Consider the following 15,471-nt stretch of genomic DNA (forward strand, 5'->3'; position numbering starts at 1 on the left):
GAGAGAAGAGAGAGGGAGAGAGAGGGAGAGTGAGAGAGAGAGGGAGAGAGAGAATCCCAAGCATGCTCCACACTAACAGCCTGACTCAGGGCTCAACCCCACCCTTGATGATCTTTGATGAGAACACTTGTTAAGGTATAGCTGGCATGAATTCTGGAGTCCAAAGACAAAATCTTAACATTCAGTTCTGCTTTTTTTTCCAGTTGTATGACTTTTAGAAAGTTACTTAACATCTTTAGACCTCAAACACATCATCTGTAAACAAAACAGGGATTACAGCCTCTAAATTTCAGGGCTCCAGGGGGCCTGGGTGGCTCAGTCAGTTGAGCATCTGACTTTGGCTCAGGTCATGATCTCGAGGTCTGTGAGTTGGAGCCCCATGTCAGGCTCTGTGCTGACAGCTCAGAGCCTGGAGCCTGCTTCAGATTCTGTGTCTCCTTCTCTCTCCGCCCCACCCCACTCGTGCTCTGTATCTCTCTCTCTCTCAAAAATAAACATTAAAAAATAAATAAATTGATTGATTAATTTCAGGGTTCCTGTGAGACTGTATTCCATAATAAGGAAAGGGACCCAATACCTTGTTTTGCCAAATAAAAGCAAACCCAGACTAAGACAGGGATTAGAAAGGAAGACTATTGCAATAGGGAGAATGTTGTGACCTCAGAAATCTCCAAGTGGTTCAAAATGAAACAAAAAAGTGTTGCTGTTTTTTTTCATAGGGTAAAGGAAGTGATCCCAGTGGAGTCTGACAGGACGGTATCCTGCTATGCTCAGCTGGTTACCAGAGAGGCTGATGATGGGGCATTCCACTTTTTTAGTGCTTGTTCAGGTTTGGGGACAAGCAAGATTTCAGGGCCTTCTAGGAGAGAGAGAAGGCTGACTACAGTTTTGGTCAAGACAAAGCAGACGGTTAAGAAATGAGCATTTGTTGGGGCACCTGGCTGGCTCAGTCAGGTGATCCATTGGACTCTGGATCTCAGGGTTGTAAGTTCGAGCCCCATCCTCGGTGTACAGATTACTTAAAAATAAAAAATCTTAAAAAAAAGAAAAAAGAGGGGCACCTGGGTGGCTCAGTCGGTTAAGCGGCCGACTTCAGATCAGGTCATGATCTCGTGGTCTTGTGAGTTCGAGCCCCGCGTCGGGCTCTGTGCTGACAGCTCAGAGCCTGGAACCTGTTTCAGATTCTGTGTCTCCCTCTCTCTCTGACCCTCCCCCGTTCATGCTCTGTCTCTCTCTGGCTCAAAAATAAATAAATGTTTTAAAAAAAATTTAAAAAGAAAAAAGAAAGAAAAAAGAAATGAGCAATTGTGAATGTAAGGTCAGTTTTTACCAATTAAAGCAAGTAGTGAGTTCTGCTAGCATTTGACTGTAGGTTCAAGAGATCATTCTGAAGGTTGATGACTTAATCTACAGAACACCAAAAACAAAAACAAAAACAAAATCTATAGAACACCACTGAAAGAGAAAGCCAACAACATAGTCCATCATATTTTGGAGACAGAAAATATAAAACTACTTCATCCCCACCTAGTTGCTATTCAGAGAAAACTTCTGAGTGCAGGCCAACCAAAGGGGGGGAGGAGAAAAAAGAAGCACCATTTCCCACACCATCAAGCTTGTTTTTTGTCTTCAAACACTAAGTCCCTCCAACCCTAGACAAACAGGACTCCACCCTATAACTGCAAAAATTTATTAAACTTACAAACGGGTAAGACAGAGTGAGGTTAAGCTTCACATCCGTTAGGGTAAGTTGAGATCTTAACTGGATGGATGCTTGAACTGGAGCCAGTTGCTTAAAACTCACAACCCACACATTTGCCCCATGTGATGTGGCCAAGTTGTGGGCTGCTGGGAGTCCGGTGGTCAGCCCAGCACTCCCAGTGTCATTCAGATTTAACTAGGCAAACTGATTTTGGAGACCAAAACAGAATCATTACCAAGCTCTACAAGGGTGGTCAACAAACGCACTGAGCCCTGCTGGCATGCTACGGTAAGGCAATGGGGATGCAGGGATTCACAGAGCATGTGCCCTCCCCCTTAGGAAAACCCCGGGTTGAGGGGCCAAGGGAGAAAACTTAAACCTGAAAGCAAAACACACTCCAAGTGCTCCAGGAGCTGCAGGAGCACAGAGGGGGTCTCCCGAGCCCCGTGAGTCTGAATGACAGCGCCCCTCCGACTACGGTCTGGGGAAAACGTTCTTCTAGGTCACAACAGGGACCGGAGTCTCGCCTGCCCCGCGCTGGGGTGACCAGTTCCCGAAGAAACCCACCAGCCTCACACCAGGTGCCTCACCCAAGTTCACGATCCTCAAAGTCGGCTTCCCCCTCTGCGGGTCCCCAGCCCCAGACGCCCCATTTCTCCTCCCTCCATCTCCGGGGGGCACTCCTGGGCGCCCCTTCTGGCACCTCCCGTCCCCGTCTCAGGACCCCGGTTCTGAAGGACTCTCCGCCTCAGGTCGTCCCCCAACTTCACCCCCCCCCCCGCCCCCAACACCTCGGCACCCCCGCCTCAGGTCTACCCCTTCTGGTACCTTCCCCGCCGCAGGCCCCCTGCTCAGAGGGGCTCTCCGCCTCAGCTCATCTCCGGCTCGGCGCCCCACACCCCCTGCCTCAGGTCCACCCCTTTCGTATCTCCCCGCGCAGGTCTCCCTTCTCCGCTTCGGGTCCTCTCTGAGGCCCCCAGGTCACTGCCTCGGCGTGCCCTCCCCTCAGGCCCGCGGTCCCCGCCTCGGGTCGCGGTTCCCCGGCCCCTCAGCCCTGCAGCCCTGCTACCTCGGAAGCGTTCCAGCAGTCCGGGATCACTGAAGCCACTGCGCTTTAGGAAGCAGCACACCTGCTCCGGGCCCCAGGTCTGGTGGTCGCGGTGGAGTTTGGGGCCCGGGGAGCTCTCCGCCGCCGCGGAAGGGATGTTTGGCGGGGTTCTCGGGCTGCCATCGCGTCGGGGCCGTTTGAAGGGCTGGTCCGAGTCCGCTCCCTGCATGGCTACAACCAGCGCCCTGCACAGCACAGTCAAGAACCGCGGCGCTGGGACCGCACGCAAGCGCACTGACTGCCGGTCGGTGGGGACGAGTCCGCTCGGCACTGCCAGCCTACCGGCCTCCCGCGCAGGCGCACTGGTACTCAGACCTTGCGGCCGGGCAGCCCAGCCACTTCAGCCACCGGGCCCCCTTGCGCAGGCGCAATGACAGCCCACTGGTCCTCAACAGGTCGGGAAGTTTACCGAAAGGGGCCGACTAGACGCAGAGCCGAGGAAGTGCTAATAGGGGCGAGGTGAGGAAAGAGTGTATCTAGGACCCGTGGAAGCCCCGCCAAAGCCCGGAGCGCGGGCTCCTCTGGTGAATTGCGGGTGTCTTCTTCCAAATGAATATCCCAGGCATACCCTTGGCCGTGTTTCATATGCCCCAAACTTAAACCTAAAAAGCCATCATCAGGCGGCCAGCATCTTCCCAATTGAGAGACAAATGGGCAAGAAGCTGAACTGGAAGACCCTAGAATGATTTCAGATCTGATATGAAGGTAGACTTCTTGCATTTCACAACCTACGGTATCGCTGGGCAGTTAGAGGGCCCTGGGGGTGCCTAGCCATGAACTCTTATCTTCAGGTTTCCAAACAGAAGCAGACTTCAAATTTCTCTCTAAAAGAATCCTCAACCCCTCTCTCCAGCCCAACTCCCTGCCCAGAGAAAAGGAAGTGGTCATCCCGATTACTGTTCAACAAAATTCACCTGAGTAGATTTGAAGATCTAATTGGCTTGATTCAATGATTCATGAATAGGATAACATCCTATCTAGTAAGGAGAAAGGAACTGTACAAAATGGAAGATTTTTAAAGACAGAAAGGGTGTAAGACAAGGAAGTCATGACAAAAGAAAGGATTGTTTTAGGCAGAGTCACCCAGCTGTGGGGGGAAGGCAGGGGTCTACCAGGCCACTAACTCACTAGTGCTAGCCAAGAAATACCAGACTGACCTGTTAAAGGTCATAGTTCAGGGAAAGGCTGAAACTGCAATTAGGTTAGACACTAAGTCTTGGTTTGCTGATGTGGGGCCTCACACGGGTGATTTCATTTTGGACCTGTTTCTTTTTCAACATTACTTAAAACTTATCTTCAAGGACTTTTACCACCTGGTCGTAACAGCCTGTAAAAATGGGAGGCATGCCCCCGTCAATTTAGTCACTCGGGGGGAGGACCAAACTTCCCTGTAAATCCTAGTTCATGCAATTAACTAGCAAAAAGACTACTGCTACCACCACTAAAGCCATTACACCTCTCCATCCACCCAGCCATAGACCCATCTAGGGGATAAAGAGTGTATGAGGCAGATTATCATCAAGCATTATGAACTAGTGGTCTGGTAGAGAGCAAAATATTACTAGCATACACTTAGAGCTTTACTGTGGTGCCAGGCATTTTTCTAAGGGTTTTACAAATATTAATTCATTTATGTATCACAACCACCTCAGGGTGTAAGAAACTAAGGAACAGAGAAATAAGTAAATAATTTGCCTGTGGTCACACAGCTAGTAAGTGATGAAGCCTGGATTCAAACCCAGACAATCTAGCTTGGCTCCAAAGTCACTTGCTAACCTGCTTGTTAATGGGAATTTTGACATAGTATTATATCAGTTAACTCAAAACTTTCAATTGCTCCTTTGTCCCACAGAGCCATGGTGAAAAGTATAGAGAGGGGTACTTGCCCTCTGTCTGCCTAGAAGAGCCAGGCTCAGCAAAACATGCCCTTAAGCCCCAGAATAATTTGAGATGAGATGAGAGAGTTGCCAAGACTTGTGAAACCAAAACAAAGGGGTGAAAGAGACAACATATAGCACATGAATGAAAGCCTTATATTTCAAGTTGGAAATGGCTGGCTTAAAAACTTGTATTTTTTAGACTTATGGGAAAATCTGCCCTGACAGCAAGGTTTCCTTGGCAGTAGAAGGTGATATAAGCAGGGTTTTAAGTTTAACCGACTGGGTTTGTTCAAAGCAGCTGCTTTTGAGAACTTTAATTTTCTATTTGTCTGTGTTTGTTAAAGAGTGTAATTTAATTCCATATTTAGTATTTCCTCTACTTTCTAGGGGCCCTAGATCTTGTGCAAGATGGTTGGTTACTCGCTCAAGGTCACATGGCTGGTAAGTGACAGAATTGAGATTTTAAGCTGACTCCCAAACTTTGGTGCTTTTTGGTTTGCCGAATAGAGTTAACTCTATTTACAGTTCTGGTGATCTTGTTCCTTCTATCTTTCCACAACTTGGGAACAGTTACCTACTTGACATAGGCCCTGTGCTCTGGTCATATTAAAGGAGATGACTGCTCAGACTCGCCTCTGATTTCTCACTCACCATAGTTAGGACTAGAAAAAAAAGGTAATTTCAAATTAATTTCAAGCCCATTGCTTAATGACCTTGAATATCTCCAGCAATTTTTCTCAGCCCTTCCCTAGCTACCTTCCACCTACCCAGCTGAGCTGGGCAATTTTATTTCTGTCAGCATTAACCTTGTGGTTTTTATCTCTCCGCAGCTTCCTCTTCAACCAGTGCTGCTGGTTCTCAATGCCAGCTGTCATCACTGTTTTACTTCCTCTCCACCCTTTGTGGAACCTAGCCTTCTCAAGACTTCTTTCTTTCTTTCTTTCTTTCTTTCTTTCTTTCTTTTTTTTTTTAGTATTTTCCCCAAATCCCAAAGCCAAGCCAAAATTCTTTTTTTTAACTTAATTTTATATTGAAAAATTTTATTTTTTAAGTAATCTCTATACCCAAGCCAGGAGGAAAGGAGATCAGTTTATTGAATAGTGTAAGTGATGGAGTATAGCAGACAGTGTCTGAAAGACTTGGAAAAGTGAGTCTCTCTGTTGCTTGGGGTTAGGGGTTTATATTGGAAAGGGGTCCAGGGTACGTGTTCCTTCAGGAAGGCAAGGTAGGGTCAGATCAAAGGTAAGTGTCAGGTGAACAATAGGTGTTATCCTATAAATCACCAAAGGTGGGGATTACTGATGACAGGGTTGATGGAGGTTTGTTCGCTGGAAGCTAATGTCCTGGAACATGTTTGGGATCCGGTTCTTTTTGGATGTTACCTGATCCAGGTGTTTGAGGGCCTAGGATGAACTTAGAGAATGATTAACTTTCTTGTCTTCCCTTCGAGTGGGAACATAGCTTCTTTGTTCTTTGAACAGAGCTGGAAGTGGGGCATGAATTCACAAATCTAAGTTTTGTGACCTGAGCCACCCAGGCATTCCTAAACTTAAAAAAAATAATAAAATAAAATAGAATCCCTTCAGTTTCCGTGCCTCAATCCTTTCACGTATTTACCTTTACTTCCCTATATATGAACTGTTCCTAGGCTCAACAAAGCAACAAAGCTCAACAAAGCTAAGGTAGCTTTCTTTGGGAACAACCCCTGCCTTCTTTTTGGGCTGCCCTTCTGATAGTAAAGCTTTGTTTCAAAACTGGTGTCTCAGACATTGGCTTACTGTGCATCAGGTACATGGACAAGTTTCCCTCTGGTAACATCTCCTTCCCTGTGCACACACAACGGAAAGACCACGTGAGGACACAGCAAGAACATGGCTGTCTAGAAACCAGGAAGAGAGGTCTTACCAGAAACCAACTGTGCTGGCACCTCGATCTTGGACTTCCAGCCTCCAGAAGAGTGAGAAACTAAACTTCTGTTATATTTAAGCCACTGTCTGTGGTATTTTGTTACGGCAGTCCTAGCAGACTAATACATATGACCAACATGTTTGTACTATGTCCACTCCTGAGTTGATGGCCTAAGGTTGGACATTTTGACTTTGTGGTTGCCAATCTTTGGGTCCCAGGCTTCTTGGTTATTATGCAAAATAAAGTCACATGGCGGCGCCTGGATGGCTCAGTCGGTGAAGCATCTGACTTTGGCTCAGGTTATGATCTCACAGTTTGTGGGTTTGAGCCCTGTGTCGGGCTCTGTGCTGACAGCTCAGAGCCTGGAGCCTGCTTCAGATTCTGTGTCTCCCTCTCTCTCTGCCCCTCCCCAACTAGCGCTCTCTCCCTCTCTCAAAAATAAATAAACATTAAAAAAAATAAAGTCACATGTATTTGTCTATTTCTCTACTCTTAAGGGTGCTGTCATTAGTAACAAAACACATAATGATTCAAGTATTAAGGAAGGCTTTGTTCATTTTTTTTTACATTCCTTCCCCAAGTTAAATATCTTGTTTACATTGTGATCCTTCTCACTTAAAAACTCACCCTTGGGGTGCCTGGGTGGCTCACTCAGTTAAGGGTCCAACTCTTTGATTTCAGCTCAGGTCGTGATCTCACATTTCCTGAGATCCAGCCCCATGTTGGGCTCTTCTCTGGGCATTTGTATTCTTGGGACTTGTTCTGGAGGGTGGGTGTCTCTATTATCAACAAGGATAAGGGTTTCAGGATTTCTATAAAGGTGGGACTTAAAACCTGTAACTTGGGTGAGATTGGAGTTACACATGCATAACAAGCATACTGAACTTACCTATATTGTGAGTTAAAGTGGACCAATAACCATAGTGTTTAAGATGCTCTTATTCACTTTTTACAGGACTGAGAAAAGCCTCTATCCCTAGGAAAGAGAAGTACCACATACATTTGAAGTGGTTGCCAGAGAGGCGCCTGGCTGGCTCAGTCGGTGGAGAATTCCACTCTTGATCTCAGGGTGGTGACTTGCAGCCCCACCTTGGGCATGGGCATACAGCTTACTTTATTATATTTTTTATTAAAAAATTGTTTTGTTTTTACATTTATTTATTTTTGAGAGACAGAGTATGAGTGGGGGAGGGGCAGAGAGAGAGGGAGACAGAATCTGAAGCAGCCTCCAGGCTCTGAGCTGCCAGCACAGAGCCCGATGCGGGGCTTGAACCCACAAACTGTGAGATCATGACCTGAGCTGAAGTCAGACGCTTTAACCGACTGAGCCACCCAGGCACCCCCATACAGCTTACTTTAATAAAAAAAATTAAAAAAAAAAGTGAAGCAGCTGCAGGAAAGTGAACTTTCCCTTACCCAGTCCTCTCTGAGTACTGGGGGGGAACTGGCACCAGATTCTGAGGAGGACAGCAGTGTACCTTGGTGAAAAGACCCTTTTCCTTGGGAAAGTAGCGAAGGGGGCACTGAATCTTCAGGGTGTTGGTGGAAGCTGGTGCTAAGGCTTCCAAAGTGGGAAGTTTAGGGAAGACACAGTAAAGGTGAGGCATTTGGGGTTTGCAGGAGGCAACTGGGAGAGAGGGTTTAGAAGAAAATTGAGTGAAGGGAGAAGATTGTCATTGGAGGTCATTACCACAACCACCCCTGCCCAACACTTTTGTTATCTGGGAATCTTTCAACAGGCAGAGTTCCTTCTGTGGTAACTGGGAGTGTGAGGATGTGCTCTCAAATGTAAACAAACAGTTTTCCAGAGCAAAGGAAGAAATGAAACTTAAGAGTACAGACTTCCCAGAATACAGGGATCCTTACGTGAATCTGAGTCACTCAAGACTAATACTGAAAGACATTGTATATCATACAGATTAAAAATTAGGCTGCAGTCGAAAGACAGATGAACGGATAAAGAAAATGTATATACTTATAGTGGAATACTACTGAACCTTAAAAGAAGGAAATTCTGACATGCTACAACATGAATGAACCTTGAGGACATTAGGTTAATGTCACAAAAAGACAAATGCTTTATGATGTGGGAAACAAAGGCAAAAGAAAAAGTTAAATTTCCTTACTACCTACAGCCCATTGACAAGTCCTTCAAACAGGCGGAATGAACTCCTCTGAGAGCTCAGCTCCCTCAGTGTTGACACTTTGCTAAGGGCAAAAGGCAATCTTATCTCAACATTATCCTGACCCTCCAGGATCCTGTGAGTCTAGTTTAAACATATAAAAATTCTGGGGCGCCTGGGCGGCTCAGTCGGTTAAGCGTCCAACTCAGGTTTCAGCTCAGGTTATGCATGTTCTCCTGGGTTCATGAATCCAAGCCCTGCGTTGGGCTCTGTGCTGACAGTGTGGAGCCTACTTGGGATTCTTTCTCTCTCCCTCTTTCTCTGCCCTTCCCCCACTCGCACTGTCTCTCTCAAAATAAATAAATAAACTTAAAAAAATAATAAACATATAAAAATTTCTTTGGAAACTTCCTTTATCTCTAACCCCTCAAACATAGGTTAGCAGTCATCCTCCAAGCATATGGCTCACTGATATACATCTGAAGGGTCTCATGACTGAGGATTTACTACACAGTAATTTTTCATTGACCTTTTCCGAACAATAGCTAGCCTCCTCAGGATCCTGGAAACCCTGTTTCCCAAATTCCTTGGAGGCTTGTGCTTTCCCTAACCCTCTCCCAACTTGAAAATATATAATCAGTCACCCATCACAACCCCAGTGCAGCTCTTTCTGTCAATGAGTCTGGACCCGTGTTTTAATAAAACCACCTTTTTATTTTTAGAAAGAGAAAGTGAGATTGTGAGCAGGGGAGAGGGGCAAAGGGAGGGACAGAGAATCTTAAGCAGGCTCTACATTCAGCAAGGAGCCTGGCGTGGGGCTTGATCCCATGACCTTGGTATCATGACCTGAGCTGAAATCAAGAGTTGGGTGCTCAACTGACTGAGCTACCCAGGCACCCCAATAAAACCACCTTTTTGCACTGAAGACATCTCAAGAATTCTTTCTTGACCATTTGCTCCGAATGCCAACATTTCCACATCAATTCCACTTATATGTAATGTGGTATCTGGAGTAGTCTAACTAACAGAAATTAGAATGGTGGTTTCCAGGAACCAGGGAGAGGAGAAAAGGAAAGTTGTTTAATGGGTATAGTTTCGGTTTTGCAAGATGAAAAATTCTGAAGATTGATTGCACAACAATAGGACTGTCCCTTTTTTTTTTTTTTTTTTAAAGTAAGCTCTATTTCCAACATGAGGCTTAACTACAACCCGGAGATCAAGAGTCACATGCTCTACCAACTTAGCCAGCCAGCCACTGCCTTTAATTTCCAATTTTGTACAAAAGTTTTCTTATAGGATTTTACGAGAATTGAGTCTGGCACATAGAAAATGCTCCATACATATGAGTTATAATTATTATAAAAAGCATCCCTAAGCCTCCTTCTTCATTAATTCAACAAATGTCAATATCATACTTTCTTTAATGCATCATTCCACACTTTGGGGAAACCACAGGGAAAAAGTACTACCTACATGGAGCTTATACACACTTGAAGTTTATATATTCAACTATATGCACTTACTAAATTACTAGTGGTAGATTCAGATAACACGAGTAGATCATAAGTTCTGGGGAAAAAAAAAAAGAAACCAAAAGTACAGGAAAGGCTGGTTGGTCTAGGAAGTGCTGTGCTTTGGCATGGGAACAGAGACCCAAGTGAAGGGAGCCTATGTGGTACTCCATTATATGATGAGTATCTTTAGTATTTTAATAACCTTGTATCATAATGTTACAAATAATGCCTGATTAACTTTGCAAACATTAGACTCCCCAAACAAAATTTATACCAAGTTCTTTTTTTTTTTGCTTGTTCATTTGTTGCTATGTATTTTTTACCTAAAAAAACCTTTTTTTATGTTTATTTATTTTTATATTTATTTATTATTTTTTAAAATATGAAATGTATTGTCAAATTGGTTTCCATACAACAGTCAGTGCTCATCCCAACAGGTGCCCTCCTCAATGCCCATCACCCACTTTCCCCTCCTTCCCACCCCCCATCAACCCTCAGTTCTAATATTTGAAACACATTCAAACAAAAAACCTCCCAAACACCCTTTTAATCTTTTCTTGTTTGATGATAAAATAAGGTAAATGATGATACATCCATACATTGGAACATAACCATTAGAATTGTTACAGAAGGGGAGCCTAAGTGAGTCAGTTAAACATCCAATTCTTGGTTTTGGCTCAGGTCATGACCTCTGGGTCCTGGGACAGAGCCCCACATCCGGCTCCATGCTGGGTGTGGAGCCTGCTTCAGATTCTCTCTCTCTTTCCTCTGCCTGTCCTTTCTTGGGTGCCTGGGCTCGGGCACTCTGTCTCTCTCTCTCTCTCTCAGGAAAAAAAAAAAAAAAAAAAAAAAAAGAGAGAGAGGGAGAAAGAATTGTCGGAGCGTCTGGATGGCTCAGTTGGTTGAATCAGACTCTTGATTTCAGCTCAGGTCATGATCTCACAGTTTGTGAGTTTGAGCCTCACATTGGGCTCTGTGCTGACAGCAGGGAGACTGTTTGGGATTCTCTCTCTCCCTCTCTCTCTGCCCCTCCCCCACTCATGTGTGCATGTGCTCTCTCTCTCTCTCAAAATAAATAAATAAACTTTTAAAAAACAAAAGAAAAAGAATCATCTTGGGGCATAATTTAGACATTACAATGATAAATCTGCCATAGTATGTGATATAAATGGATATATGATCCATTTCTTACTAAAAAAAATACATAATAAATATACGTATTAAAAAAAGTCTAGCAAGATTCACATCAAGAGGTAGCCAGAATGTGGAGCAAGTGGAACTCTTTTTTTTTGTTTTAAGATTTTTTTCTTTTTTAGGTAATCTCTACACTGTATGTGGGGCTTGAACCCACAATGCCAAGATCAAGAGTTGCACTCTACCGACTAAGCCAGTTAGGCACCCCACAAATGGAACCCTTATACACTGCTGGTGAGAATTCAAAATGGTCTACTCTGAAAAAGGACATGTCATTACCTTATGAAGTTAAACATATATTTGCCATTTGACCCAGCAATCCAATTCATAAAATAATAAAAGAAATAAAAATATAAGTACAAAGACTTGAATGCAGATATTCATAATTATTCATAACACAAAACTAGAAACAACCCAAATGTCCATCAACTGGCAAATAGATAAATGAATTGTGGTGTATGTATAATCTGGTAAATAACAAAATCAACCAAGTAAATTTAAAGATTTAACTGGATTTATTAAATGATTCATGAATCAGGCAGCACCCCATCTAGCAAAAGAGGTGCTCCATGGTGTAGTACAGAATGGAAAGGTTTTTTTGTCTTTTTAAAATTTATTTATTTATTCTTGAGAGAGAGCGAGCGAGCATGCATAAGCAGGGGAGTGGCAGAGAGAGAGGAAGAGAGAGAATCCCAAGCAAGCTCCACATTCGGCACGGAGCCTGATGCGGGGCTCAAACCTACCAACCGTGAGATTGTGACCTGAGCGGAAATCAAGAGCCCGAGGCTTAACCAACTGAGCCACCCACGTGCACCTCAAAATGGAGAACGTTCTTATAGGATGGTGGGGCAAGAAAGTTATTAGCAGAAGAAAAGAAGTGTTCCTGGCAAGGCTGTTTATTAGGGGGAAAAGCAAGGTGTCTTATCATGCAGACTACCTCATTTCACTTTGAGGGGAAAAGAGGACCCAGGTGCCTGCCTGATTGGCAGGAATTGAAAAATTCCTGACTGACCAGTTAAGACTACATTTCTAGGGGAACTTGAAACTGCAATTAGATTATGTATTAATTAAGCATTGATTTGGGAACTTGGTCTAAGTTACACTATTTTGGGCCTCTGTTTTGTTTTTTTTAATGTTTATTTATTTTTGAGAGAGAAAGAGCATGAGTGGGGAAGGGGCAGAGAGAGAGAGGGAGGCACAGAATCTAAACCGGCTCCAGGCTCTGAGCTGTCAGCAGAGAGCCTGACGCAGGGCTCGAAACGGCAAGATCATGACCTGAGCTGGTCAGTCGCTTAACTGACTGAGCCACGCAGGTGCCTGTTTTTGTTAACAATCCATAGTATGGGCAGTTATTTAGCAATAGAAAGAAATTATCTACACATACAACATGAATGAATCTCAGAAACGTTACACTAAGTGACAGAACTCAAATACAAAAGGTTACATACTGGGGCGCCTGGGTTCCTCAGTTGGTTAAGCATCCGACTCTTGATTTTGGCTCAGGTCATGATCTCATGGTTCAGGCTACCACAGAGCCTGCTTGGGGTCCTTTCTCTACCTCTCTCTCCCTCCCTCCCCCTCTCTCTCCCTCCCTTCTCCTCTCTCTCCCCCCCTCCCCCTCTCTCTCCCCCTGCCCTTCCCCTGCTTGTGTACTCTCTCTCTTAAAATAAACATTAAAAAATTTTTTTAAAAAGGGGCACCTGGGTGGCTCTGTTGGTTGGGCGTCCGACTTGAGCTCAGGTCATGATCTTGTGGCTCATGGATTCAAGCCCCATGTTGGGCTCTGTGCTGGCAGTTTGGAGCCTGGAGCCTGCTTTGGATTCTGTGTCTTCCTCCCTTTCTCTCTGCCTCTCCCCATTCATGCTCTGTCTCTCTCTCCTTCAAATATAAATAAACACTAAAAAAAAATTAAAACAACAAATAATAAACAAAAGGTTACATACTGTGCATACATATATTTTATATTAAAGTCTAGAAAAGGCAAAACTATAATGAAAAAAGAGTCAACAGTTGACTGAGTAGAGTGTGTGGTGGGAAGGATGTGGGGAGGGCAGGGAAGATCAGAGGGCACAAGAGAATGTTTTGACGTGATGGAAATTTTTTTTTTTAATGTTTATTCATTTTTGAGAGACAGAGAGAGACAGAGCATGAACGGGGAAGGGGCAGAGAGGGAGACACAGAATCTGAAGCAGGCTCCAGGCTCTGAGCTGTCAGCACAGAGCCCAACGTGGGGCTTGAACTCACGAACTGTGAGATCATGACCTGAGCCGAAGTCGGACGCTCAACCAACTGAGCCACCCAGGTGCCCCTGGAAATATTCTATATATGGATTGTGGTGGTAGTTATACAACTATATACTATTATTAAAATTCATCAAACTGTATACTGAAAATGGGTACATCTTACTCTATGTAAATTATACCCCAACAAAGCTGGAAAAAATTCAGTGTAGCATATACAACTTAAGACTTACACATTTTCCTTCATGTGAAAAATAATTGTAATACATTTTTTTAAGATTTTATTTTATTTATTTTGAGAGAACGAGGGCACAAGTGACTAGGGTCTGAGAGAGGGGGGGCGGGGAGAGAGAGAAGAGGGACTCGTGCTCACCAGAACTGGGGCTCCAGCATACCTGATTCGGGGCTCAAACTCATGAACCCCAAGATCATGGCCTGAACCAAAGCCAGACACTTAGCCGATTGAACCACCCAGGCCCCCCTAAAGATTTTATTTTTAAGTAATCTCTACACTCGATGTGGGGATGGAACTCACAACCCTGAGATCAAGAGTCTCATGCTCCACTAACTGAGCCAGCCAGGCGCCCTTGAGGTCGTTTGTTTATTAAAACAAGTTCTGGCCAATTTTATTAAAGAGGTCATCTTTTTAAATTTAACAAATTTTTAGGAGTGCCTGGTTGGTTCTGTTGGTGGAGTGTGAGACTCTTCATCAGAGTTATGAGTTCAAGCCCCACGTCATGTGTACAGATTACTCAAAAATAAAATCTTTAAAAAGATGACGTCTGAGTGCTGGGACTATAGTTTGTTTTGCTTTTGTTTATGTATCTTCTAATTTCTCTACAATAAATGTGATTTTCTATAATTAATTATTTCCCAAAGTGATGATGATGATGATGACCTAACTGAAGTAACATTCAATTTGGTTTGGCAGTGCAGCGTCAAGGAGGATATTTGAACCTGGATCTCCATACTCTTGGCCATTATACTCTTCTGCTGGCTTCAGACTTCCATGGTAAGAACAGCCTGGGATGCTTAACAAAACTGTGCATCATCCTATTGAATCTGTATGGTTCATAAATCTTCAACAGTGATTCTTACCATTGGGAATTTTGATGGGACTATTGCCTAGATGTAGGATCTGAGGATCTGAAAAACCTCCTGAACATTTTCTTAACATATTAAGGGTCTGTCATTGATGCCAAATAACCTCACATATATATTAGTTACCCCACCTGGAATCTATCATCATTAATCCTTCCTGGAAAGTCATCCCTGACTGTGACCCCATACATGCTCAGTCAGGTGACTCTCTGTCCCCACTACCAGCATCCGAAAGTGTACAGCTCTTCTTGACAGGTGTTTACTTAATTCAGGGACTGGTGCATGCTCGCCCCTGAATTGCGATAACCAAAAATGCAAAATGCCTCCAATCATTGCCAAATGTCCCTTAAAGGGACAAAATTACTCCAAAATTAAGAACTACAAATTTGTGTCTCATATCAGTCTAACCATCCTCTCCTCCAGCCTCTCCACAGCTTCAGATTCCTAAACCTTGCTATTCAAAGTGTAGTCCTTGGACTAGCAGCATTGGCGTTAAGGGAGCTTGCTAGAAAAGCAGAATATTAGGCCCAACCTCAGATCTACTGAATCAGGATCTGAGTTTTACCAGGATCAACAATCTCTGGTGATTCCTATGCACATTAAATTTGAGAAGCACTACCAGGTCTCTAACTTACTTGGGGGTGACTATCACTTGGAACAGAGGTTAACAGTTCAACAAAATTTCTGGAGATGATCATTCC

General features: G+C 44.1%; 2 protein-coding genes and 1 long non-coding RNA gene across 4 annotated transcripts in view; 1 reads left to right on the forward strand and 2 right to left on the reverse strand.

Annotated features, from left to right (window-relative positions):
* The window catches only part of SAMHD1 (SAM and HD domain containing deoxynucleoside triphosphate triphosphohydrolase 1), a 50,625-nt gene extending 47,526 nt beyond the window's left edge, over window positions 1-3,099 (reverse strand). Inside the window, exon 1 of the mRNA XM_078444089.2 lies at window positions 2,772-3,099. Coding sequence (XP_078300215.1) covers window positions 2,772-2,979 — 208 coding nt within the window. The 5' untranslated portion in view covers window positions 2,980-3,099. The remainder of the gene's footprint in view (window positions 1-2,771) is intronic.
* Window positions 3,100-3,181: 82 nt separating this feature from the next.
* The window catches only part of LOC132668220 (uncharacterized), a 53,437-nt gene continuing 41,147 nt past the window's right edge, over window positions 3,182-15,471 (forward strand). The window contains exons 1-4 of one of the 2 annotated variants that reach the window (XR_013554531.2): window positions 3,182-3,269; window positions 5,078-5,131; window positions 11,552-11,663; window positions 14,601-14,681. This is a non-coding gene — a long non-coding RNA (uncharacterized LOC132668220). The remainder of the gene's footprint in view (window positions 3,270-5,077; window positions 5,132-11,551; window positions 11,664-14,600; window positions 14,682-15,471) is intronic. The other variant, XR_013554532.2, reaches the window with a different exon arrangement.
* RBL1 (RB transcriptional corepressor like 1) overlaps window positions 13,109-15,471 on the reverse strand; it is a 65,936-nt gene continuing 63,573 nt past the window's right edge. Inside the window, exon 23 of the mRNA XM_060617263.3 lies at window positions 13,109-13,326. The gene's annotated coding sequence lies outside the window, so the exon portion shown is untranslated. The remainder of the gene's footprint in view (window positions 13,327-15,471) is intronic.

The sequence above is a fragment of the Panthera onca genome, chromosome A3, assembly GCF_046562875.1.
Source record: "Panthera onca isolate mPanOnc1 chromosome A3, mPanOnc1 haplotype 2, whole genome shotgun sequence".
Classification (NCBI taxonomy): Eukaryota; Metazoa; Chordata; class Mammalia; order Carnivora; family Felidae; genus Panthera; species Panthera onca.